General features: G+C 42.7%; 1 protein-coding gene across 4 annotated transcripts in view; it reads left to right on the forward strand.

Moving 5' to 3' along the window:
• usp6nl (USP6 N-terminal like) overlaps positions 1-25,753 on the forward strand; it is a 93,477-nt gene that overhangs the window by 51,579 nt on the left and 16,145 nt on the right. For 3 of the 4 annotated variants that reach the window (XM_075471894.1, XM_075471893.1, XM_075471891.1), the window contains 4 exons: positions 11,511-11,584; positions 19,417-19,496; positions 20,913-20,952; positions 22,090-22,170. In XM_075471894.1, coding sequence (XP_075328009.1) covers positions 11,511-11,584; positions 19,417-19,496; positions 20,913-20,952; positions 22,090-22,170 — 275 coding nt within the window. Of the gene's footprint in view, positions 1-4,476; positions 4,707-11,510; positions 11,585-19,416; positions 19,497-20,912; positions 20,953-22,089; positions 22,171-25,753 lie in introns of those variants that run through there. The other variant, XM_075471892.1, reaches the window with a different exon arrangement.

Genomic DNA, 25,753 nt, shown 5'->3' on the forward strand with positions numbered 1-25,753 from the left:
ACTCCAGCTGCATAAAAACTTTAAATCCCTGACATGGCACCAGGATGGTTCCAGCTGATCAGTAGGGCGCTGAGGGTGTTATGATGAGGCCTTTGTGGATCAGGTGTGTTCCGGCGTATCCCACGGGTGCTCGCTACAACTGTTATCTGTGAAGTGAACAGAACATTTCAATGTGAACTGAAATGTTTACAAAAGCCTATGTTAAAGATGCGGTCGAGTCAACAAATACCACTGTCTTTTAGTCCCAACTGATGCCATGTAGCGGTCAGGTTGGGCATAACGACCTTAAATCGGATGAGGAAAATTTCACTTTCCCAGAAATGGGAGCACGGCGGCTTTTCATCACCGCTGTGATGCAATACTTTACAAGTGGTAACGGCTCTAATGAGACTGTCTTTGTTATGGAATTCTTATCAAATTTTTTTTTTCTGTTCAGTCAGACACTTACCTTCAGCTATCTGAACCAGCATTAATTATGGTTATATTCCGTTGACTTAAACCTTTAAAAAGGGGATGAGATTCCCAAAGATTATGGTATTCATCAAACTGATGAATTTTATTCAATCATAACTTTTGACAGTTATTACCAAATGTTAATTCTTAATACTTTGTCATGTATTAAACAGACCAAAAGGTAAATGTCTGCCTTTTCTTTTTGTTCAGTTCTTTGTTTCAGTCCTCTGTTCTGAGCAGTGAAAACTGTCTGTGTGTACTGTTGTTTTTGTTGTGCCACCCACCCGACGTGTTCCATCCTGTTAATGACAAACTGATGACAGTCATGATGTTGGCATGGTTTCAACGGGATGGGCTCATATCAGCTGTGTTTGATCAGACTTGTTCTCTGGACTGCGTTTTGGCATTGTGCGCCTCATCAGTTTGTATGCAGAATTCAAAGCTGCGTTGCGGTAGCATCGTCTCCGATTTTTGTGTGCGTGTCCTTTATACCGTTCTCTGCATGCAAATCTTTTTCACAGGCATTCAACTTGGCAAACTGTGGTGCCGCTTTCACTTCCTCTGTCCTGTCAGAGATCAGGAAACCTCACAGCTTTGCTTTCCAGAGACCGCGTAAATACGTCAAGCCACAGAAGCATCTTTACCGTTTCCTGTACTGACTCTGAAAGCACGATAGCTAATTAACTGAGCTCAATGGGATACAGCTTTTTAAGTTGGTCTCAGTCTGCTGTTTAGATTGGGATTAAATATTGCGGTGTTGAGTCTGTCAATCTGATAGGATGATAATATCCAAGCTTGATATATATCTTTGACGGTAGTGTAATGGCAGTAAATATCTTTGTTTGTTTGTGTGTGTGGTGTTTGCATGTCAGAGGAAAAAAAGGAAATTACTTCTAACTCTAGCCAGTGAGGAAGTTAGACTTTTACCTGCAGAGGAACAGTGACGTTACTCTCACTGCCAAGGCTAAATATAAAATTAGAGCTGGGTGTCACTACTTTCCTGTATAGATTCAGTTCCAATTCAGAAGGATGCCAATCGGTGTGATTTCCGATTTGATTCAATATTGATTCGAATGATTCAAATTCGGTGCGGACTTGGTTTGGCTATGAAAGAAGTTGCGTTCAGAGTATGTGATTGAAAACCGCTTCATAGAGAATGAAGCAACGACTATGTGATCGTTTCATTTCTGGGAAGGTGTTACTAAACATATCAGCAAATTTGTTGCTCTTTGGCTCCCCCCACAGTTCTGGGGTGTAACACCACAGTCAGAAAAACAAATATCTGTGTGAGCCCTGCACATGCACAGACATACACATGGATTTATTTTGCCATGTTGAAGAGGCCACAAAGATGCCATCAAAGCCCACAGAAATATCCAAAGGCCATGATATAAAACGCTGTGGAGCGGGGCTGTGAACTGCAATATCTCAGCCCTCCGGTGCTTTTAGGGTGGTTTCATGTCCTGAATGTGCATAACAAAAGCCAGCGTCGCCAAATGGAGTCGAAGGCAGATAGTTATAAGGTTTGCAAACTTCTCCAGTGGCGCTTTTAGTTCTCAATGACTCCTGTTTCCACATTTAGCCTCTTTGAACAATCGAAACGACTCCAGATTTTTCTTCTCCTACAGTGATACTGACCTAACTGATATCTGTTCTGTAAGAACCTGCGTTGGTATGCCAAGTTAGTCCATATTGAATAAATGAATACTTGCTGCTTGTTAATTGCTTGTTTGACTGTGAAATAGAATTAAACTAGATTGACTGAAAATAAATACATAGATTACTTCATTTTGACCAAGCTGATATAAAAATGACACAAAGCATTCTTCTCTGTTTGTCACGAGAATATTGTTAGATTCAATGACGGTGTTGTGTCGAGGCTGGTGACTTCATTTCGCTCGAAATAGCTCCACTTCAATTGCATTTGAAACACATGCTTGTGATGATACCACATGACTGAACTTCTTGATTTTCAAATCTTTTCTTTGTAGCAATGGACTGCCAGCCTTTCTGACTTAGCTCCGGCCAAGTTATTCACAGCAGCATTTAGATCAGAGGTTTGATATTTGGCACACTGCCCAGTCCGCCAACCCACTCAGCAGAACTGTGTGTTTGCATCTCGGACGGTGAAAAAGAAAAATGGGGAAGAAGAGTTGAGCTGCACAAGTGCCAGGAAATGAAAAGGGGGCTTCCATATTGTTAGAATATGTAGCTTTTACTTTTTAAAGATCAATATTGTACCAAAGAGGAAAATAACACAACAAAACGGCGTTAAAACCACCCGCCGAATACCATATAGTTCCCTTTACTGCCGTCACAACAACTTACCCGCAGCCTTTTCCATTACAGCCAGATAAATGTTTGCCATCCTTTAGAGCTGGATTTTAACCACAAATTTGCTGCGATAGCTTTTACTCTTTCAGAATTTTTCCTTTGTCTCTATCCAATCTCCAAAATGATACCGATACAAAACCCTTGCAGTTATGACTGTCGAATCTGACCGACATTGAATCGAAATTGACGGTAATGTGAATGCGGCCTCACGTTAGGTTACGGATCATTTTTATTGGGGCACTTTTCTGTGCTGAACCATGTTCTTTTAAGTTGTAGATGCTCCTTGACCGTTCGGTACCTCATCTTAGTCTTGAGCCATTTTGAAGTTTGAGTGCCGGAGAACAGTTTATTTTGTAAATAAAGTCATTTTTGCCATTAGACCGGGGTTTCGTTGCCGTCGCTGATTCACACTTGGAAGATGCGAATGAGGGAAAAAAAGCAGATAATCTTCCAATAATGCTCTAAAAAGTTTATTGCGCATTAGAAGGAATGGAAACAACTTTGTGAATCGTGTCAGATATGGCAATGATTAAAGTTACGTCAGTTAACATCCCAAATATTCCAAGAGATGGCAGTAACTCCTGAAGAGGAGCTTTCTTTTCCTTTTGTGGATGTCCGCTGCAGTTGTTGTTGATTTTTGCTCCTCTATATTTCTTTCTGGTCGGTACAACTTCTTCTACTGAATTACAGCCACTAGCATGTAGCCTGTAGCACCACCCTGTGGTGACGCTTGGTAGCCTAATCTCTTTAGATAAAATTAGTAAATGGAGCTTTTTTTGGAGCTTTTCAAAATATTACTTGGCATTTGCTTTGAGTTCTCCTTCTGTTTTCTTGGTTTTCAGTTTGATTTCAGTGCAGTGTCTTGATAGCATGAGATGTTTTCCCACATTTATACATATAAAAGTGAGTGAGACTTTCACTTTGTGGCAAACGACAGTCAGTTTTTCAGGAAGCAAAGCTCAAACTATTTGCCTCGCGGCGCCCACAAACGTCAGCCTTTATAAACCCCTCAAAGAGACGAACTTCCAGAAACTGGAGATGGCGCCTGAAAGCGGTGAACGCCCTCCTCCTCTTCTCGCTGCGACCCCTGGAGCTTCAGAAGCCTTAAAAGCACTTCACTCTCTTCTCGGTCGCTTCACAAACAGATATTTCCTGTGCCGATGCAGCACAGAGATATAGCCGAGATGACAAGACAACTTTTTTTTTTTCCCCCTCTCTTTATTTTCTTTGCCTGTTGCTCATTTCAGTCTCCTCGGCCCACCCTGCCTTCCTCCCCTCTTTGATACGGCACATCAAAAAATCCCTTCATGGTACATCACGTCCGTCTCGTAATTGGGTTTTAATGGAAACCGTTTATCATCAAACTGTCATCTGAGCCTCCAGCTTCTTTCTCTTTCCCGCTCCTACATGCATCACTTTGAAAGTTGCACAGCAAAGAAGAAAGAGTTTTTAGCGAATTGTAGGTATAATCAACTCGGTGAATCTCCACTCTCGCTGAAGATGAGCAGATTATTATTCCTCTTATTCTTTCTTAAAAAAAAAGTTGTGAGGAACCGGCCATTCCCTGTGCCCCCTCTGTCTCCCTCTGTGTGCGATGTGCTGAATGGAGCTTGTTGTGTTGTTGTGTATGGGAGGGGAATGCTGTGAGTGGGAATGACTCGCTCCTGAAGTCAGATTTCTTTCTCTCCGTCTGCACCGCGACAACAAACGGCAGCATTGTGACAGCAGCATCTCTGTTTCTCACTTCTCTCTGCCCCGCGCTCACGTTTCCTCCCTTTGTGCTGGTACGGAGGAGTGTGTGGTGACGCTGATGGGGATGAGGTAGATCAGGTTGCGTTTTGATGTGCTGGACCTGGCTGAACTGTGACCGATGCGGACCAAGGCTCGCCTGGAGGATCCAGGGGATGACTTGAAAAGAGGTGAAAGATGAAAAGATTCCGTCCCGGTGGCATCGCGTTGTGGCACTTTTAACAAGTACAACAGTTGTTTGTGTACATGTTTGCTTTATACTGTGCTACGTAAGGGAAGCTCTGTCTTTGTATAGGGAAGTAGCTTTGAATAATCCAGTTTTAAATGGACTGATGTGACTTCGTTTTAAGTCGGTGAGTCTTGAGAGAAAAAAATTATTTTTCTGGAATGATGTATGGGTTTGATATTTAATTTGTCGAAATGTGGTGCAACTACCGTCTTCGTCACTGTGATTTGCCCCTTATATCGTTGCTATACAGTGCTGTGCAAAATACAACCCCTTCATTTCTTCATGTATTGCCAGGAAATCCATGAAATGGAAGCAGGGATTTATTGAAACATGTGCCAACCTAAATGGGAAATTTATATGAGGCAAAAAGTCAATATTCGGTACGAGCGTCAGACAAGCTTTCGTTTGATTTTTCTTTTAGAAAGACGGAATAGTTCTCCAGGCCTCTTGAACGACATTCCAAAGCTCCTCTTTGAAAGTTGGCTGCCGTTTGTGCCGTTCTCTGTCAAGGTGATCCCACACTGCTTTCAGTAAGGCTTCAGTAAGGCTTCAGCTCTTAGTCATGCAAACATGCCAGTATTGGCTACTCTTCGCCATGCAACAACTAAGTAACTGTGACGTGTTGCACGGACCAAGTGCAGCTCTGTGCACAAACGCCACAAATGATGTCACCCACAAGTGATGACGCCAGCTCAGACAAACAACAGCCAGCTATTATGTGCCGACTCTTTGCTTCCAAATATAACACCCTCATGACAGAATGCTAATGTTGTGTGCTAATAACTGATTGTGGTGCCACTGTGGAATGTTTGTCCTTGCTCAACACGCTCTTTAGAGAACACTCTTAAACCCGAGTGCCCCGATGTTACAGCAACATCCAAAGAAAAGAAATCATTGGCTGGGTTGTCTTGAAAACACCGTCTTCACGTAAACTATGCTCAGTCTAACAGGTTAAGTCAGTCAGGATGGCTGCAGAGTGTGTAATTATCCCGAGGTCGGCCGTGTGGTTGCGTTAAGGTTGGAAAACACACACGGTTCTCCTGGAAGCGAGGCAATAACACATGACAGTTGGCTGTGAAATGCAGTTGCCTCATCAGCGGTTTGTGATGTTGCGGGTAACATTCTGAACAGTCTGAAGTGTGAGGTTGCATCATTGTGTGAACGCCTCAGTTTTTATTTAAAGGTGCTACACGTCGCTGTCTCGTCTTGATGAAAACTGTGTGTTGTTGGGGAGTTGCACAGCCCGACGTTGCTGTTTCGCCTCATGTTGCGTTCAGATTGGTGACTTTTATTTCTTAATTAGCGCCACCGTGGAGTGTTTTTGTGGTTGATTTAGTTTGTTTGGGGTTTTTTTTGCGGTTTATTAGCAGGAAGACTCAAGAAGTGATGACACATTTACATTGATTTTTTTTTTTAATTGAATCTTTTTACCAGACAGGTCCATAGGGGGGCCATATGATGGTAAAATTATTATTTTTTTTTTACAAGTTGTAAAAGCCCAAACTGACCACGCACTTTGTCCAACTAGAAAGAAATTACAAAGGAGTAAAACGGCAAAAACTACTCCTACTTGAAGGAATAAAACCAGAGAATTTATGACTGTATTAAGTAAATACTTCAGCTGCCTGAAAAGGATCTTTTCACCGAGTAATCAGCTTCATGTATTAACAGCCTCAGACTTGAGATGTACTTTTTTTTTTTTTTTAGATCAAGCATATATTTAAAAAATAAGATATATTCTAAAATAAAAACCTGACAGACATTATCTCTGTCCCCTAAAACCATTATTTATGACAGATGGTCTTTCACTGTAATTAACCGACTTTGCCCCTCTGTTACTCAAACGTCACTTCAGGCCTTTAAAGTGAGAGATACTAATGTCTTGCATCCGGTCTTAGTGGGTCAAGAGAAAACGGTTTACAGAAGTGATTTGTAGAAAGCAGGACTCCTAAATGGGCTTTGGAGTTTGCTCATCTTTCACAGCAAAAACATCCAGGCTTGAGTCCAGTGAAAGCCCACAAATCTGCGCGAGAGTGTTTAGGAAAATGTGTTGAAGATCTTAAAAAAAACTCCCAACTCTACCTGGAAACTAAGCCGGTTTAAAACATTCAAATGCATTTTCAAAATTCCATATAGTACGCAAGCAAATATATTGAATCATTACGTCTGTATGTAGTGATTTGCATGCATGCATGTGTGAGCAGAGGTCGTATCGTATGTGGGTTTCAGTAGAGGAAACTCCAGAGTTGATGGGAAATGAGTTCTTCTCCCATGAACCGCTCCACCGTCATTACTGTTGTCATAACTATTCCTCCCTTTGTGCAGATGGTGTGCATAAGAGGGCAAGAGATGTGCAAATAATGTTTGGAGGAGAGCATGGAGTTGCAACACGAGACAAGTCCTCGACATAAAGAACAAAGAGCTCATTACAGCAGCGGAAAGAGGAAACAAGGAGGACTGCTATTAATCTTGTCATGGTGTTGTTGTCCGTGTTGGTCTGCAGCAGCAAATGATAATGAGGAACAAACACATAAATATACTCCACTGTGCTTCCTGTCACATGGCCTGCACAGTAGTGATCACCAGAATGTCCATTATCCTTTCATTTGCTCTGCAAGACTTGGAAACCGGCTCAAGTTCTGCGAGAGCTTCCCGTCCCGCAAGGGCAAGCGACACCTGACTTCCTGCAGGGGAAAACCTCCATCTGTGATGTGAATCCTGCAAGACTGAAGGGTAGAGCCGGGGGGAGGTGGGGCAGCGTCCAGCTGGTCGGGGAAGGTGACGGACGGGGACATTTTAGTCACAGCAGGACGGGGACAGTTAGCTGGAGCCGACTGGCAGTTCAGGGGGGAGGTGGTGGAAGGTCAGCTTAGTGGGGGGGGGTTCAAAATGAAGGATGAGCAGGATGACAAGATGTTGCCTTTCAAAGGGCAGACCCACACTTGGATCTTGTTACATGTTGAGGTTTTGTCGGTCAATACAAATTTGTTCCGCTTATTGAATAACGGATGGAATAACCAAAGCTTTTCATTTAATTCTTGTATTGTTTGAGACTGCAAATGTAGTTTAATAACTGATGAGCCTCTTAGAAAGATGGATTGTAAAAGTTATGAGCTCTGACAGGTTGACACTGAGGGCAAAACCTTTTTTTTATGATTCAGTCTGCATTTACTGAACATTAGAAAATAATCTCATAAGTATCAGCCTTTGAAACGGGACATCTAACTGCAAAACTTGCTTGCTGGAACCTGGATGTATCGCAACAAGGATGGTGTGTATCCCCCTTATAAGGATTAGGAAAATTAACACCATGATGCGGTTTCGCCTTCGGCAGAGCTTCATTGTCTCTTCTATTGCGGAGTATCTAGCAACTAGAAAATCTTACAAGTGAGTCCCCATCGGAAGCAGGCGGAGAGTAGAAACCGATAAGAGTGAATACTGGTCACGAATGTTTGCTTAAGAGTAGGACATGGCAAAATAAAGATTCAATTTGATGCTTTTGGGTCAACACCGATGGGGAGCTATTCCCTTTTCTAAAGAAAGCACGGCTCCCGAGTTGTCCGAAACGCCTCGAGGCTTTTTGTCCAGTGGCATTAAAGTGACCCAAACTGAGCTTTTTAAACAGAAAAGGACAAGAGAGGGGGTTCAGCAATACACGGCGTGAAAATGTGGGATGTCAACATTATGGCCAACAAATGTGTTTCTAGTCAAGTGTCAACGTCAACATGCACAACTTATTTCTGAAGCCCCATAAGGGTAAAAATGATTAAATTTCATTGTGTAACCTGTCATTAATATTATTTATTTGTATTAACCTCTGGTGTTTAGCATAGAGGAGTCCTCTTTGGCTGCACTTGCTGTTAAACGTAAGGCCTCTAAGACAAAAAAAACAAAAAAAAAGAAAATTCTTCGACATTCTCACAAGACGTCCTCTATGAGTGGCTTTAAACTTTGGATCTACACAAGTTCACCAAGAGCTACCCGGCCTCAAATAAAACCCAAGCTCCGTCACGGACATCAGTGTGATTCCTGAAGCGTGCCGATGTCTCTTAATTGCATTTAGCTTAAGCTTGGCCACTGTGGAATACTAATATGTCTGTAAAGGACTGAGAATTGAGCTTTCACTCCAGTGCCCAGAAAAGGCTGAATCCCGTTTCCTCTCTCCTCACTGTGGGAACCACAGGGCCTCCTGGGGTGGAATTCCCAACAGAAAAAAAAAACTGTTACTGTATTTGTTTATTTGCCCCCAGATGGTTTCGTCCCGCTGTCTGTGCTCTTGGCAGCCCGCAGCGACATGCCTTTCACTGACACGCCACCATCCTGTCATAAAAATGCCAGCCCAGCTCAATGAGGAGCGTGTTTGTTCGGAGCGCTTCGGAATTCGAATCGAGCCTTTCCTCCCGTTGAACCCCAGAGACCCAAAGAGGAAGTCGGAAGAATGACTGGAGTCATAAAAAAAAAAAAAAAAAAAAAAAAAGGCTTGTAAGACTGGTCAAAGGAAAAGGAATCGTAGCTATTACACAACTGCTGGGAGTTTAGAGCTTCTAAAGGATTGTGTTGTTGCTTCTCAGGGTCTTTCCCCTGACAAAACAGCAGCAGCCTGCACATGCAGAGCAGATGGGGGGGGGGGGGGGGGGGGGGGGGGGGGGGGGGGTTGGCTAAAGGTGCTGAAGTACCTGGCCCTTATGGCCCTTCTGGTTCTTCTAAAATCCATAATTGGAAATTGTTCATTTGTTTAATAGGATCCATTCTGATTTATTTATTTATTTTTTCAAACCCCTTACTCACAGAGCATAGGAAATGAGACGCAACTAATTGTTTTTAGTTGCAACTGGTGCATCACTTTGATCCAGAAACTATTTAACGGCTTGCGTTCAGATTTCGCAGTAATTTAGTATCATTGGGATCCAAAATCAAACCTTTTGCTTCTCTGCCAGTGTCCGGTAATCAGAGAAAAGTCTGCCAAATGTTATTTCATCTGCCGTGAAATGCATTAAAACGCGTCACGCTTAATTTCACTAAATCAGTTATCTATCAGTTAGCTAAATCAGACTAAACCGTCCAGCATCACTTGAAGAGGTGACATCGACTACTTTTCGTCAGATTTGATCCAAAAAACGAAACGCCGCACTTTGTATTCTCCAAGCGTGCCTACCTGAGAGGATTTAAAGCATGTCCCATAGATCTGATTGAGAGCGTTTGTATTGTTCGTGAGTTGCACTGTCGATAAAATCCTCAAGCTTGGAAAAGTGCCGCTCCTCTTTCAGGTGTTTTGTGTTCAAGCGTCTGGTTGTGCTGGCTCCCTGCCGCCTGCTTCTCTTCGCTGTGCTTGTGTGATTTATTCGATGCCTCCATTACTTCGTGCCGCAGACCGGATTCAACATAAACACAACATGACCCCACTTGATAATGTGTGTGTTGGAGCCTCTCGCAGTTGGCTGAATCACTAAGTGTGTGTGTGTATGTGTGTGTGTGTGTGTGTGTGTGTGTGTGTGTGTGTGTGTGTGTGTGTGTGTGTTCGCGGTGTGTAAACTGCTGTTACTGATTTACAATCCCGAGGGGTATAGAGAAGTGAGAAGTGTTATCAGCGCGCAGCAACAACCACAAACACATTTGCTCTCACACAATGTGCTGCGTGGGCTCAGCAAACACCGAACGGCTTTCAGAGCCTCAGCGACGTCCCTGTCGCCGTTTAAAGGAGCTCCTCATCATCGAGACACTTGCTCACGCCGGCTGAGGTTGGGCCGTTTTTCTCACCGGTTTGTGTGAGTGCGTGTTCGTGGCACAGCCACGGAGAGCCGGAATAACACAAAAGCCCGTCTGCGGTGACAGAATAATCCGATGTGTGCACAGTAACAGTTGTAACGCCTCGAGGATACCCTGCAAGGCGTTTTTATCTCCAAACTCCAACACGGATTTCAGAACATTCACCAGGATTAGTTGACATTTACCTGGGAAGTTTGTCATAAAGCTGGTGGCCCATTGTTATTTTTGGGGTCGGGATGGTGTACTTTACGGCCACATGAGCAGTATCGCTCATCAGCCCAGCATTTCTTTCAGGAGTGCAACTCTTTACATTGAGCAGTTTCCACATGTCGAACGCATGAATTTGCTCCCAAATGACCTGAACTGTAATATCAGCGTCATTTGGATTTTGGAATATTTAGCGTTTGTTTCCACTGATAGGGCATCATTTAACACTTCAAAGGCAGTGTTGAAGTTAACAAAGTATAGTGCATTAAAAAACACTGGAGTACAACAACATGACACACACACCACCACCACCACCACCCCCCACCCCCCCCCCACCCCGGTCAAAGTCTCTTTAAAAATGTGTCAAAACTGAGTGAATTTAAGATGAACTGATCCCTAAAAGGTATACTGTTGAAGGTTTGATCTTTTGAAGGGAGGAAAGGAGAGAAGTACAACACAAACGTTTGAGCTGTTGGCGCACTTTTGCCAAGATTTCATTAATAATGAACATCCAAAGCTTTAGAAAACGTCCCGACGACTGAATATTTGTCTCAACAATCGGCCGCCTAGGGTTAGGCCAAGTCTAAGCTAATCTTCCTCTGAATGTCAAAGAAATGCCATCTTCGACAGTCATCGTGTTAACTGTGACTTCCTTGCCACATTTGTTTTTTTTTTTTGCTGCACTTGCCAATTAAGGTCGAGCTGTAACATTCATTCACTTGTCCCTCACGCTTTCTTTTTTTTTTCTCTTCTGTGTCTGTTTGTCTTCCAGCGTCTGACACCGAGCAGGATGCTGCCGTGAAACTTGACCAGGAGCGGGCTGAAATAGTCGCCAAATATGACAAGGTAAAAAAAACTCGGCAGGAAACTGCAGCCTGGAACAATAGTTGTTTTTTTTATTTTTTATTATTGTTTTATATTCACTTGTGGTCATCCACAGCCACATTCCAGTCACTCACTCGTGCCGAGACTCTCCCAAACTTCATAAAACCGTGGTCAGTCCCTCTATAAATCACTGCCTTATTGCCCGTGAAACACAATAATAACAGCAGGCAGTGAGCAGAATCTGCCACATTTCACGAGGTTGTGATTTTCCCACAGAGGCCACATTTCGGATGCAGGATTCTCGGCTAAAGCTCAGTGACTGCCAATGAAAATTAACATGTAAATTATGCATTTAAAAGCCTCCTTGATGATTCACAAAGCGTTGATGTTCACTTATTAACTGTGGTTGAAGGGAACAAAACATTAAAAAATCCGTCCTGCAGGGCCGCGGCTTTAATCAGAGAGGGAAGAGAAGGGTGCAGTTAATTGTTCATTAAACTAAATTGGGGGGGGGGGGGGGGGGTTAATGTGATGTCATGAGCATGGATTGATTTTATTGACTGAGGTCCCAAGGAGGCTGTTTTGATATCGAAGGGCTGTGGTAAAAAGTTCCCTCATCCCAGGAAAATAAAAACAATAATGAAACACGGCAGATTTACAGATACAAGTTTAAAAGTTAGCAAATCGATGTACGTTAAAGGTGCATTCCACCAATTAACTTATAGACTTTTTTTTTTTTACAGCTGGAAATGTGTGCTTGATCTACATCAAGGTCACTTTCTTTTAAGTATAACAACCGAACATGACTAACAAAATAATCAAATCAAATTAAATTTATTTGTATAGCACATTTCATGTACAAAACAATTCAAATGCTTCACATAAAATAAAACCATTACAGCAGGGAGTGTAAGAAGTATTAAAAATACATAAAAGAATATAAAGAGAAACAAATAAAATAAGTTAAAAACAAGCAACAGTCCAGATAAATTAAAAGATATCGTGCAGATTTCATGCATAGACACATGAGAAAAGATGTAGTATAAAATAAGGCCAGATGAAAAACGGTATTCAACCCCAAATCTCACTGCATCTGTTTGAACGTTTGTCATGTCTTTTTATGTCAAAAAGGTTTTATTCTAATGTAAAAAGACGGGCACAAACACTTCTATCATTCCAATTCTCAGATATTGGTATCAAATATCAGGACAGTTACTGGTCAAAGAAAAATGTCTGGTGTGAAGACGAGTTATTAGCAACATAATTTTGAAGCTAATTGCATTAACATTAACATAATGTTTTGTCTTGTAAACTACATTTAATTTGTTAATATACATCCATTTTTTCCATCTTAAAGCCTGCCGTACTTATCAAAAATAGTTGGGACACTGAAGCCTTCACTGCCGTAATGCTCCCTTGTCCTTCTTAAAACACTTAAAAGGCCTTCTGGCATTGGGGACACACAGTGATGAAGAGCTACAGGTGCTATTTTTGTCTCATTCATGTCAAAACTGATCGGTCTGCCCGCAGTGTGCGTTTCTATTGTGTGATGGTCCATCCCAGAGCGAAGAGAAGTTGATGCTGCCTCTGGACAAGGTTTACATAAGGCTTCTTTTTTCACGCTGTAAAGTTTGAAGAGACATTGTAGTGCTTGACAGAGGGGTTCCCACAGTGAGCCCTTGTCCGTGTGGTTATATCAGCTATCGAACAAAGACCTTTCTTGATGCTGAGGGATCGCAGATCACGGCTGTCCAGCTCATGCTTGTTGAAATTCCTCTAGCTTCCTTGGATGTTTGATGGCATTCTGCTCTGTAGAGGGAGAAATAAGCAAATCTCTGCCAATCTTTCATTGAGGAAAATTGCTTTTTTTACATTTCAGTGATTTTTCTCACATTTGTTGACAAACTGGAGCTCTTCTGCTCATCTTCGTACTAAAGACTCAGCCTTTCGTGGCTGCCGCTTTTCTACCAAATAATGATAACAATCACATGTCTGAAATAACATTGTTGTCAATGTTTTTTGCCTCAGTCCAAGCCCTAAATTTTTCCCTTATTACAGGCCTAGAATACAAAAATGGAGGTTGGTTATTTAGCGAAGTTACGTTAACGAGACAAAACACGAAATACCTTGAAATAACTCAGGTTGCCTCATGTACGGCGTCCAGGGCAATCACCGTGTGATTGTTGTTGTGTGTGGGGTCGTGAAAGCGACAGCCAGGCGGTATCAGTTAGACCAGCCCACCGTGCTCGGTTTGTAAATGAGTCTTTTTAATTTGGTCCAGCAGGCTGCAAAATCACGCTCCCTCATTAAGGGCGAAGAGACCATGGAGAGGGGAGATGATTGAGCCGTTGGTGTGTGAGTGTGCGTGCGTGTGTTCAGCGAAGCAGAACGAGGCACAATCGGAGTTAAATCAGTGTCATTGTTGCTGTCAGGGTGGGGAGGAGTTTTAATAAAGTCTGTTATCGCTGCGACCACACACACTCGGTGTTCATCGTTTCACACCAGCCAGTGTTCATTTGTGGATATAAAGAATGATTTCATGTTTCTGTAAAATTTGCAGAAAGGAGTAGTTTTGTTTAACGAGGACACATCCACTCGGCTCTGACTGATGTCAATGTTTTTTACAGGCAGGGCCACCGATGACTAATATTTGAAGACAATATTTAGTGTCGAACACACGTTCATGTTTGGCTTCCGTGTTGAAGAGCTTTCACACATACCAAATTTGAATTACAGAAAGGCTTTGCTCCTGTGAACAATTAGGTGACTCACCCTACTATGTAGATTTATTTCAAATGTCACTGCTTTTCCTCTCATGGCTTGAGTTTTTATTGTGAAATCTCTTGTCACCTGGCGGACTGATTGGCTGTCATAGACCTCGCTGGGAGAACTTCAAATTCAATACGGTACAATAATTCTTTATTAATTCCCAAAGAGACGGTATTTTGCTGCTGTATGAATTATCATTGAAGATTAAAGATGTAGTTATACCTCTCTGTTTGCCCATTTGGGCTTAAAGCTAAGTAGAGAGATATTAAGAGTCATTCCTGCTCCCATGTCGAGGGGAAACAAACAACAGTGGCTTCCTAATATTCAGGCTGCATCCTTGTCCACGCCACAAGTTTGTCTATCTTATTTGCAAGTTATCTCACACTTATTCACATCATTTTCAAAGGAAGACATTCCTCGTCCTTTTTCACCAGGTTGTTTCAGTTCTGCATCTTAGATGTCTCCCCTTCAGCTCCTCTCGATTTGGGGTCTTCCAGGCATTACTTAGGCTTTGGAAAGCTCAATCTGGTGCTCCCACACGAATCCTTCCAACTTTCGCATGGAAACAAACAAACAAGCATATGAAAATTTTTATTTTTGCAGAAAAAAGTTCAGTAGAAAATCTTAAAGGGATATTTTCTTTTAACATGAAGCTGTATGACATCCCATACTAGCAATATCATTTCTGAACATTTTCTTGCCCCCTGCTGCATATTGTGAGCCGAGTTCCAGACTCGTTTTGGCGTTGACAAAAGTAGTCCGGCTAGTTGGCTGGGGCTACAATATTAAAGCGTTTTGCTTCTCAAAACAATATGCGTTCAAAAGAGAAATACATTTGCATCACAAAATTGTTCTCCAGGAAAAAGTCAGACCTCACAATCGCTTAGCGCTATTTTCTCTCCCTTCATATTACTGCGTGCTGTGTAGACCGTGCTAACCAAAGTGCAGACCGAGGAGTCCCCTGCTTCCGAGCAGTAAACACCGTAACAGGTGCGGTTATCGGCAGGTGGCAGCACGCAGTGATACAAAGGGAAAGAAAATAGCACCAAGCGATTGTGAGGTCTGACTTTAAATAAATAAATGATATTGCTAGTATGGGATGTCATGCAGCTTCATGTCAAAAGAGGCAAACTATCCCTTTAAGATACAAAGAAAGACGTCATATTTCCAAGACACGAGTGCGGCATCTTTATATAACTTGACTTTGTAGGGCTGTCAGTTTCCCTAAAAATGGGGATTGAATGAATTCGAAATCGACTTGTGTTCATAATCTATTCAAACCTGATCCATTCTTTACTCTGTCATTTATTTGTTCTGAAATCTAGAATACATCCAAACACTGCTTCTCAGGTTATTTAGTGACCTTTCTCCCTTTCGCTTACCGGATTAGTTTCCTCTATTTTCATAGCCCACAACACAGAGTCAACCTGTAAATATGCGGGTAATGATGAGATAAAGGGGTCTGGAAGAGAATAGCATGGATTGAGGACTTTGCAATTTGTTGTTGAATGAGCACCAGCTACTTTGAAGAACCACAAAATTCTGAAATGGGGCACTGAAAGGGTTGCGTTGACACACAGTCACAGACGAGATCTGAGAATCCTGCCTTAATTTCACCCTGAAATGGAATCTGAGCAGAGAAAGAAATGTTAAATTTGTCAGCCTGGAGGATGGTTTGAGCTCTCTGGAGACACAAATGGCTGTAGGTGGGTTAGAGATCCCTGCACATGCAAGTTATTTATTTAAGTGGTAAGTTTGTGGGAAAGGAACGGTGCAGACGCTGGGTGGGCACAGAGGGCGGAGATGAATTTTTAGGCATTTCACCTCAACATCTGGACGTCAGACTGACCTGTGAAGCCACAGACAGCCCCTCCTTGCCTGTGAGATATTCAGGGTCGAACTCCTCTGGGAGAATCAGAGCACTTGAGTCCCTGTTCAGAACCTTTTTTTTTTAAGTAAGTTGATGTCTTTACGAAGTATTTAGATTGTTAGATAGAGCTTTGCTAATGTCGACACTTTGAACAATGACTTGTGACTCGGTAGTGACTTCAAACACCCAAATGTATGCTCTCAAACACAGAGAATGTATTTCTCCCTTTTTAAAGACATTTCAGACTGTCGCTCTGCTCTAATGAAATCCTGAGTTCAAAACCGCAGCATCATCTGATGAAATCACACTTCCAGTAACTTAAAGACAACATCTGAGCAGTGAATCCAGCTATATTTAGACGATGATCTCCCACAGACAAAGTTAGATGTGGCTGGATGTATTAAACATTTCCTCACACAGTTTAAAGCATCACGAGCTGGACATACTTCACTCATTATTGGGATTTCCCTCCCCGTACATGTACAGTGGGAGAAGGACGGTGGGCTGTTTAAATGGCGCAGCCTCGGTTTAACTGCTCCTCAGCTCAACTCAACTGTGCACTCAGCTGGCCACTGCTGTAGATTGATCTCTTATTTGTTGTGCATTCCTAGTGAAAAACTATGCACTTTCAGCCAAGAAAGATCAGTCTCGGCCTTATCATTAGTATGGTAGATTCTGTGAAGGACTTTGTAAAGGACTGGTGGGCACTTATGGTGGTAGAATTAACACAGAGTAGCCTGAAATGGTCCTTTATGGACAATATGTGTCTTTTAGTGATTTTTGGGAGCCTTGTGTACTATTGTACTGAGGATTTGGGAGCAGTCTCAGAGATTTCAAGCTATAACCAAATCAGTAGTCAAAAGCTGAAGCACAGATGTTCAGCTTTCAGTGGCACTGAGTTTGAGATCTTTAAGTGACACATTTTTCTGCTTAACAAGGAATTAGATTTATAAATGGAAGCGTGACTGTTTTGTCACGTTTCATATGTTCTCACTTCTTATTAAAAAACCTCCTCACACACTTTTCACACACCGTTTTCTGTCTGTTCAGTCCATGAGGGGGGTTAACTGGAGATGTATTTTGGAGGCAGGGGTGCAGACAGTGACGCAGGTGAGCGTCTGGCTGTTCATTTCACACCTGTTAATCGCCTCTCGCACACACCGTTTCTCTCTCTTACGAGCACGCATTCACCTCAACGTAAATTGCCAAGGGCACTGAAGTCCACTCGTGATCTCGCAGCCAATCAAAACCCGATGCTCTGCCTCAGAGGAATGTGGACGGCATGTAATTGGGAGCGCAATCAGAAGCCCCTGTTTCGGTTAATGCTAGTCCGCCACCAGCATCAGACACAAACTGACGTGTTGATTGCTGTTAAGATGAGCGGAATGTTTTATCAGAGAAATGAATTGAAATGAACCCAGCTCCTAGATACCCTGGAAACAAGATTAATCCGAGAGCTCCTTCTTCACTTGCTCTGGTAGAACATGTCTGGTCAGGCCAATGACAATTATTCATCTAACTTAGTGCAGCCGTGTCAGAGGAAGCTGTTGAGTTTTGGACTAAAATGCATGTTTTATTACAAACCAGTAAAAAAAAAAAAACGCATAAACCAGCAGGTCTTTACTGGTAACGCTGTCAGCTGTTAGAAACAATAAACCTCGACTGTTAGTCACTGTTGTCACATAGATCTATGTGCCTGTTAGCAGTCCACCAACTATTATAGGCAAGGCGAGTTTATTTGTATAGCACAATTCAACAACAAGGCGATTCAAAGTGCTTTACAGATGCATTAAAATAGTAGAAATAAAAAGCATGATTTAAATTTTAAACAAAAAAGAAAGAAATAAGAACAATAGATAGAATCAGTAGTTAAAATGTGATTAAGTTTTGAAACTCAAGCTTCAAATTTGGAGCTTTATTCAAATGCAGCTGGAAATAGGTGTGTCTTCAACCTGGACTTAAATACACTGAGTGTTTCAGCTGATCTGAGGCTTTCTGGGAGTTTGTTCCAGACATGTGGAGCATAGAAGCTGAATGCAGCTTCTCCATGTCCGGTTCTGACTCTGGGGACCAGATCCAGATGACCTGAGGGGTCTGGAAGGTTCATACTGGGTCAGGAGGTCACCGATTTATTTTGGTCCTAGACCATTCAGAGCTTTATAGACCAGCATCAGAACTTTAAAGTCTATCCCATCAGAGGATAGACTTTAAAGTTCTGATGCTGGTGGACGGGCAGCCAGTGTAAAGACCTCAGAGCTGGACTGATGCTGCCACTTCTTTGGTCTTGGTGAGGACTCGAGCAGCAGAGTTCTGAATAAGCTGCAGTTGTCTAACTGACTTTTTAGGTAGACCTGTAAAGATGCTGTTACAGTAGTCAAGCCTACTGAAGAGGAACGCATGAACTAGTTTTTCCAGGTCCTGCTGACACTTCAGATCTTTTAACCTTGGCATATTCTTAAGGTGATCGTAGGCTGACTCTGTTACTGCCTTAATGTGTTTTTATAGTATCTGTACGTCGGAAAGCACAGCACTTGCCTCGAAAGCTTCACTGATCGGTTCTTTTTTTCACTTACAAGGTTCCCGACAATCCAGCTTAGCAAAACTTTTCACCCAAAAAGGATTTCTTCATTATATTCCTTTAAAAAAATGCTGTTGCTTCATTTCCAATGAGCCAGTAGCTGTGTGTAATCGCTCATGAATGCTCTCTTACAAGACTAGCTTATATGTGAACGTCCTTGTGGTTTTAATTATGACAGATTTTGAACAGGTTAATTTCTGGTTGATTTCAAAGTCTTACTTTTAGTGTATATTTATTAATCTTAACAACAATGGCTCTACTTAGTAACTACTCCTCCCTTTTTTCCCCTTTGATTAATTAACCACTGAAAACCAAAGACAAACAGAATATGATGGCCGGCAAATTCACATAAAACTGCACAATCTCGGCAGCCATTATGTCTTTTAGAAATCCTCTCGGACTGTTAAACTTTACATGAACTTGAATTGCCTAAATTGACTTTAAGAATCCACTAAACAACTGGATTGGATCTAAAAAGCTGTCGTTTTTTCGGTTTTTTTTGTACAAACACTTGCGGCAGGCTGATGTTCGACCAATAAACAAGCATCAGAGGTGTGTTTTTTTTTTGTTTTGTTTTGTTTTTTTTCAAAACTCCAGATGTCTGCTTTTTGTTTCATTCTCTTTTCTTGTTTACAGGGAAAAGAGGCCGTCGTGGAGCCCTGGGAGGACACCAACTTCCACCTGTACAAAGTCATCGACCGCTTCGGCTTCGTCCAGTAAGCAATTGCTCAGAAAAAGCATCACAACTCGGAGTCAGCCCTGTAACGTAGTGAATGACCTCCACGGCAACCGAACAGCGGTACCACAACAAAGGAGAGAGCGGCTGTACAGCCAAGTGTCGCTAGGAGAAGAGTGTCTGTGGCTTTGGCTGCTCTGGAGGCTGCAAGGCTCTTAAACAGCACTCTGTTGTGTTATATGTGTGTATATATATATATAGGCTGGCACAAGCAGGCAGGAAACAGCCTGGTTAGCCATAATCATAGAGCATGAGTGTTAGGACAGAGTGGTGCGATCCAGAGCTTACTGTAGGCGGTGTAAGATGCAGGGTGAGATGGGAGTGAAGGACAAAACCCTCCGGGTTATATGATTGTTTGAGACAGGGACAGAAGCTTCCTGAGGTGGATGTCACCAAAGTGGACTGAAGGAAGACAGCGAAGGATGGACAAAGAGCTATGAGCTCCGTCTGTTCTGAGAAGGCTGCATCTCAAAAAAGTCAGGTTACAATCTCTCAGAAATGTGTGCATCACTGGTGTTCTCCTTTGCAAGAAAGGTGAGAGTCATCAAAAATACATGAAGCATTAAAGAATAAAACGTCCGACCCGGTGTGCTGACTTCTGTTATGTTTGAAGCTCCGGCTGAGGGTCAGTTTTTACAATGCAGTCCGACTAAACTGCCAATGTTTGAATGTGCTGCAAGAAAAATGCCGTGATTGCGAGATGATCTTCAGCGTATTTCATCGGTCCGTTTTGTTAAAAACCTTCTTCGAAAAGTTTCCTGCACGTCATTGTCATGCAGCTCGAGTTGTGGGGATGAAATGAAAACAACTTGTCAACTCGAAGCCGAGCCGAGGGAATTTGCTCATTTGAAATTGCTGAATCTTCTGCTGTCGTTTGCCATAGAAACAATTTGTTTTTGAGCCAGTATTGTTGTGTTTTAAAGCCAAAAAAAAGGAGGCGCACGGAGAGAATATTGGAAAATATTTCCCCGCAGCGATTGAGATTTGCTCTTCTCTGAGTTACCGTTTGTTCTGTTAAGTGTCAGGTTAGGGCTAGGAGGTGAAGTCAGAATATTCACCCACTGAGTCACACAGGAAAATGCTCCGCTGCACCGCTCCTGCAGAGACTTTGAAAACGCAGATAAACAGAGTCGAGATTAAGGGATGTCCAATCAGTTACTTCCTGTTTGTGTGACCGCTGACATGTGTGACGTTCCCCTCTGTCTGATAACAGTCAGGGAGTCGGGCGAGCTTTGAGTTTCAAACCGTCTCTAAATCGACGCCTGCCATCTGATATGTTTATCCGACGGGCAGACTGGTTTCGGCTAAACTTTGATTTGTGATGCAGTCAGAAATAAACTTTGGGCTGAGAGTTAAGCCCTTGAATACTCACCTTCTTTTCCTCTTCTCTCTGCAGTGAGAATGAACTTCCATCCTACGACTCATTGGAGGAGAAGGTGGGTGAAATATTAGACTTTTCAAGCAATATTTATGTATTACAGTTAATATAACTGAATTTATGGCCTGGTGAGGCAGTGGTTACAAAGGTTTTACTAAAAAAAAAAAAAGAATAATTCATCAATGCAAAAATTGATGAGCTACATTCTTGCTGCCAAACAGTGGAAAAAATACAAGAATATGTTCATAGTACATACAGTAATGATCTGTTTTCTGCAGGCCAGCACTGGATTTCATGAACAGGGCTTGAAAATGAGCGAAAAAGTAGCCCATAATCCAAAGAGAACTATTGCTCAAGATCACTTAAAAGAGCCACAAGAAAGTTGAGTCTTTGGAAAGAAATAATAAGGAAATGAGGAGTGTGGATTAAGGCTTTAGTCCAACAGAAATAACAGAAATAACGCTTTAACAGCAGGGAGTTAATTAATACCCTGATATAAATGATCAAAATGAAGCTAAAGTTCCTGGAAACTTCGTGTAGTCAAAGGTGGATATTGGTGAAAGGATCTCAAATGACAGCTACAGACTATAAATAGAACAGTGGCTGATCTTTTTGTTTTCCTCTCAGTAATAATTATCCTCAACCTCCATCGTCATCGTTCGTCTCACCAACAGAGAAACCAGGATGTTCAAAGTGTCACCGCACAACAAAAAAAAAAAGCTCCTCATCCAGGGACTTTAAATATAGCTCCCTCAGCTTTCAACACTAGTCGCTGTCATATTTTTCTTTTGTCAGACTTCTGTAGGTCTTTTTTTAATTCGGCTTTATCTAAAAATACACTGTTTTGTCCCGTTTTGAGCCGTTTCCGGCGCCTCGGGCAGTTTTTTCGTGATGTATGTTCGCTGCGTGTGCCTTTTGAGTTTGACGCATCAAATGTGCCTTTTGGAGAACATCGCATTGAAGCTGGAGACAAAAATAGGGGAAAATGGTTTCCAAATTCAAACTTGAGCGGTTAAAAGAGGACGGCCGTTTGTGTGGCTGTAAAACAAGCTGGCACAGAAGGAACAGCATCTGACCCGCTTCAAACACGAAGTAGAAAGACCTGCCACTTGTTCCCTGTTCGTGTGTGGCCCGCGACCACAAAGAAAGGGCTGTTTTCGGGAAGTTGTTAATGTGCCACTTCTCGTTTCCACAGCACAAACACACAGAGGTGGAGAGAACCACCAAATGGCTGAAGATGCTGAAGAGCTGGGACAAATACAAGAACAGCGAGAAGGTGATTTTCTTCCTGCCGCCACATATTCTCCTCTTCAATGCACTCACCAGATGAACTGAACTGCATCTTACAGGAGTTTATAAGTTTGTTTTGACCCCCCCCCCCCACCACTGCTGTTTATGTGAAGATGTAAATACGGAGCAAATGTGCTGTAACTGACTACTTAAACACACAGAAGGTGTTCATGTCTCTGGCCAAAAACACAAAGAGAAACATCAGCACTGAGAGGAAAAAATTGAATTCAAACAACTCTGGGATCAATGAGGTTGCCAAGTTGAGACATTTCGTGCGCAGTGAACACATGTAGCACAGCTACGCCACAGTCATCGCAGTGTTTTATACTGAAATAATTGGGATGCAAAGCAGTGACGTTCCAGACGAATCGGCGCGTTCGGAGCTGTCGAGATCATGCGCAGAAAAACTCTCACTTTCATTAGATTAAAGTGGAATACAGATCACTTCAGCCGGCTCGGATTTCGTTCGCTGCCTCTGACTCTGACTCTGAATGTTCACGGTCGGAGGTGTGTAAAATGTATTCAGCGAGGGAGGAGGAAGGGAAAAAGAAGAGGTGTAAAATTGACCTGCGGCGTCATTCTTTGTTACTCTGGATAATCCACAGACCGTGGCCTATCCAGTTTTAACTGGAATAACTTTTTTTCTGAACAAATAGTCACACCTGACTGTGTGTTCAGCCTGTAGCCGGGTTTTGATATAAGGACTATGCCCCCTAGTGTTCATTGTGAGGGAATCTAAAAATCTTGTTTGGATGGATGAAAACTTGACTGCAGTTTTTCGCTGAATGTTCAGTTAATTCGTTTGTCTAACTTCCTGATGCACTCTTCTGTCTCTCTGAAATCCACTGAGAAAGAAAAATTCCACCTCGCCAAAAAGTGGAATTTTCCACATCTGTTGATTCCAGGGGTTCCCAATTGACCCCCCCGTAGTTTTGATTCAAATCTCCCACATCTAAATGTTAGATTTGAGTGTGCTTCATTAGCTGGCTCCTCAGATTCACGTTGTGTCGTGCCGATGCCTGGAGTGCTTCTTAACATCCGTCATTTGGATGTCTGGTTCCAGCAGGGGATGTATTGTGAGAGCTTTCGAATATGAAACGCACCAAGAGCCACAGCCACGCGTGTTTTTCTGTATCGTCTTTGGTTGTGACTTCCAGCAGAGGACGTGTGGGCACATCAGTCCATCTCTCCTGTCACATCCCTCTGGATCGCTGTCTTCTTTTAAGCTTCGGGAGGATTCTCTCGTCTTTGTCGCTCCACGCCGTGCCGTCAGCGTGTTCCTTGTTTTTGTTTCCTGACTTAGCCAGCTGCTGAGAACATTTAGCCCGCAGTGGGGGAAGTACAAGAGAGTAGATGCAAAGCAGTCATGAGCAGGGCAAACATGACAAACTGCTTTGGGTTATAGCGTTAAACATAACAGAGATAATGCTGCGGATGAAACGTTGGGTAGTGGCACGCAGAAGCTGAACCAGTTGCAGCCATTAGAGCAACAGCAGGAGATGACACAGGCAAATTAATTGTTGTTTTGTAATGATATGCGTTACTGTACATAAAAAAGCTCTGATGTAGATGGTGGAAAAAAAGCAATGATGATGGCTCTAGTTGATGGTCTGTGTCAGTGTTAAAGCAGAGCCATGCTGTTGGGAGAACACTCAAGGATTCAAGATACTTGGTGCAGCATTTAAAGCACTGCAACCTCCAATAATTCTTAAAGTTTGGAACCACCGACGGACTCTCTGGATCTTGTTAAAAGCAGATAAACAAGAAGCCACTGGTTACTACTACGAATGAGATCCAGAGGACCTTTGTGGAGATGGACAACCATCAGTTTCCTGGTAGAAGATGGTCAGTCTGAAGCTACCCCTCAATACCCGACACATGACAGACGGTACCTGACTGACTCTCTGACCACGAGAAGCAAAATCCACTGATCAGACTTTTTCATGTTTGGAGAAACCAGATAGAGCATCGCCTTATCAGTGGTCTTCCTGGGGGTGAGGACACTGTGTGTCAAATGCATACAGAGAACTCTGCTCAGTGGATGTAGCACAAAGAAGGTTGAATTTGGCAAGTAATGTGGACTGTGAGAACTGCTTCCAACAGATTCCAGGAACAACATCCTAGGACTGTTTTACCTCAGGCAGTAGATACAGGCAGCTTGATAAGTGGCACGCTTCACAGACTGTGCAAGACAAGCCCTTGTAGTTGAAATGGTCTCATAGGTCGAGGCTTGCACCATCAACCGCATCATCAGCACGGTTCTCGTTGTCCTTTGTGATGACAAACTCGAGCATGCTGAGATCTGCATCAACTGTTGACTAGGCGTGACTAGGACACTTCCAGCCACACCTCCTTGGTTTGTCACTCAGTCTTTTTCTCTTTTATTTAACAAACAAACTAACACTTTGGACTGAAGCTTAACGGGTTTTCAGCACTGCATAAAATGACTTTTGCCTTAATGGCTCCATAGGTTGTTATTTTTTCAGGTGAAATCACGGAGCTGCACCTGTGTACACGATCAACAAATTCGGCGTAAACGTTGGCACACGTACACGCACAAAAAACGCATACACGCCGGAAGGATGATTAATCTAACAGATGCTCTCATTTAGTCGCTCGTCGGAACCTAATTACAAGGCTGTTCCACCAGCAACTGGTGAGTCCCAAGTGTGGCGGGCAGACGATGGTGGAACATCGGCTTCGGATACTCAACACACAGACGCGCAACCAAATGTCATCAATTCTGAGATGACACACACACACTCCTGGCTTTTAGCATATAGATAAAAAAAAAAAAAGATGCCGACCTCATTCATACATCAGGGCAACGCACACCCCGACATGCAGGCGAGGTTACAGACGAGATCTGATTTATGACCCTTCATTAACTCTCCGCTCATCCTCACACGTTGGTGTAAATCAGTCCTCGGACCCTGCTTGGACTGCTGTTTCTCACACGATTCAGCAAAATGGTGTCCGGGTTACAAATCAAATATGATACATTTCTACACTTCTCTGCAGCACGCCCCGGAGCTCTAACAACCAGCACGACTAAGAGTCGGAATCACTGGAAATCCCCACCTTGTGTTTTTGCTAAACTGTTTCAGTTTGTCCACTGCGTCTTCATGAAGTCGCCGTTTTAAAAATTGGGATTGTCGACTTAAATCCGACAGCTTTCTGTAATATTAGACTCGTGCTGCATCTCTACTTTTTTTTTTAACGTTTCAGTCCGTGTGAGATTAACAATCCGGTTCAGAAACGTTTTATGGAACTCTTAGCGTATTATCACCAGACAAAAACGGACTTTAAACGCACGCTTCTCGTGTCTGGTGTGAGAAAGGCTGATTGGAAAGGTCTCCTCAGCTTTAGTGACTGAGAGGCCTCACTCTTAGAGGCCTTTTACACGAGTATGACGATTGATGGTAACGTGATTCACCATGAATCCTGTCAGTATTATTTTCAACACGTTGAAACCAGTCTGGAGTCTTACCAGGGGGTGGAAACTGTGATTGGTCGTTGGAGAATCCTTGATTTTCACCCAGTCACTGGGTTGCCAACGCAGCTCCAAC

This window comes from Odontesthes bonariensis, chromosome 8 (assembly GCF_027942865.1).
Source record: "Odontesthes bonariensis isolate fOdoBon6 chromosome 8, fOdoBon6.hap1, whole genome shotgun sequence".
Lineage (NCBI taxonomy): Eukaryota > Metazoa > Chordata > Actinopteri > Atheriniformes > Atherinopsidae > Odontesthes > Odontesthes bonariensis.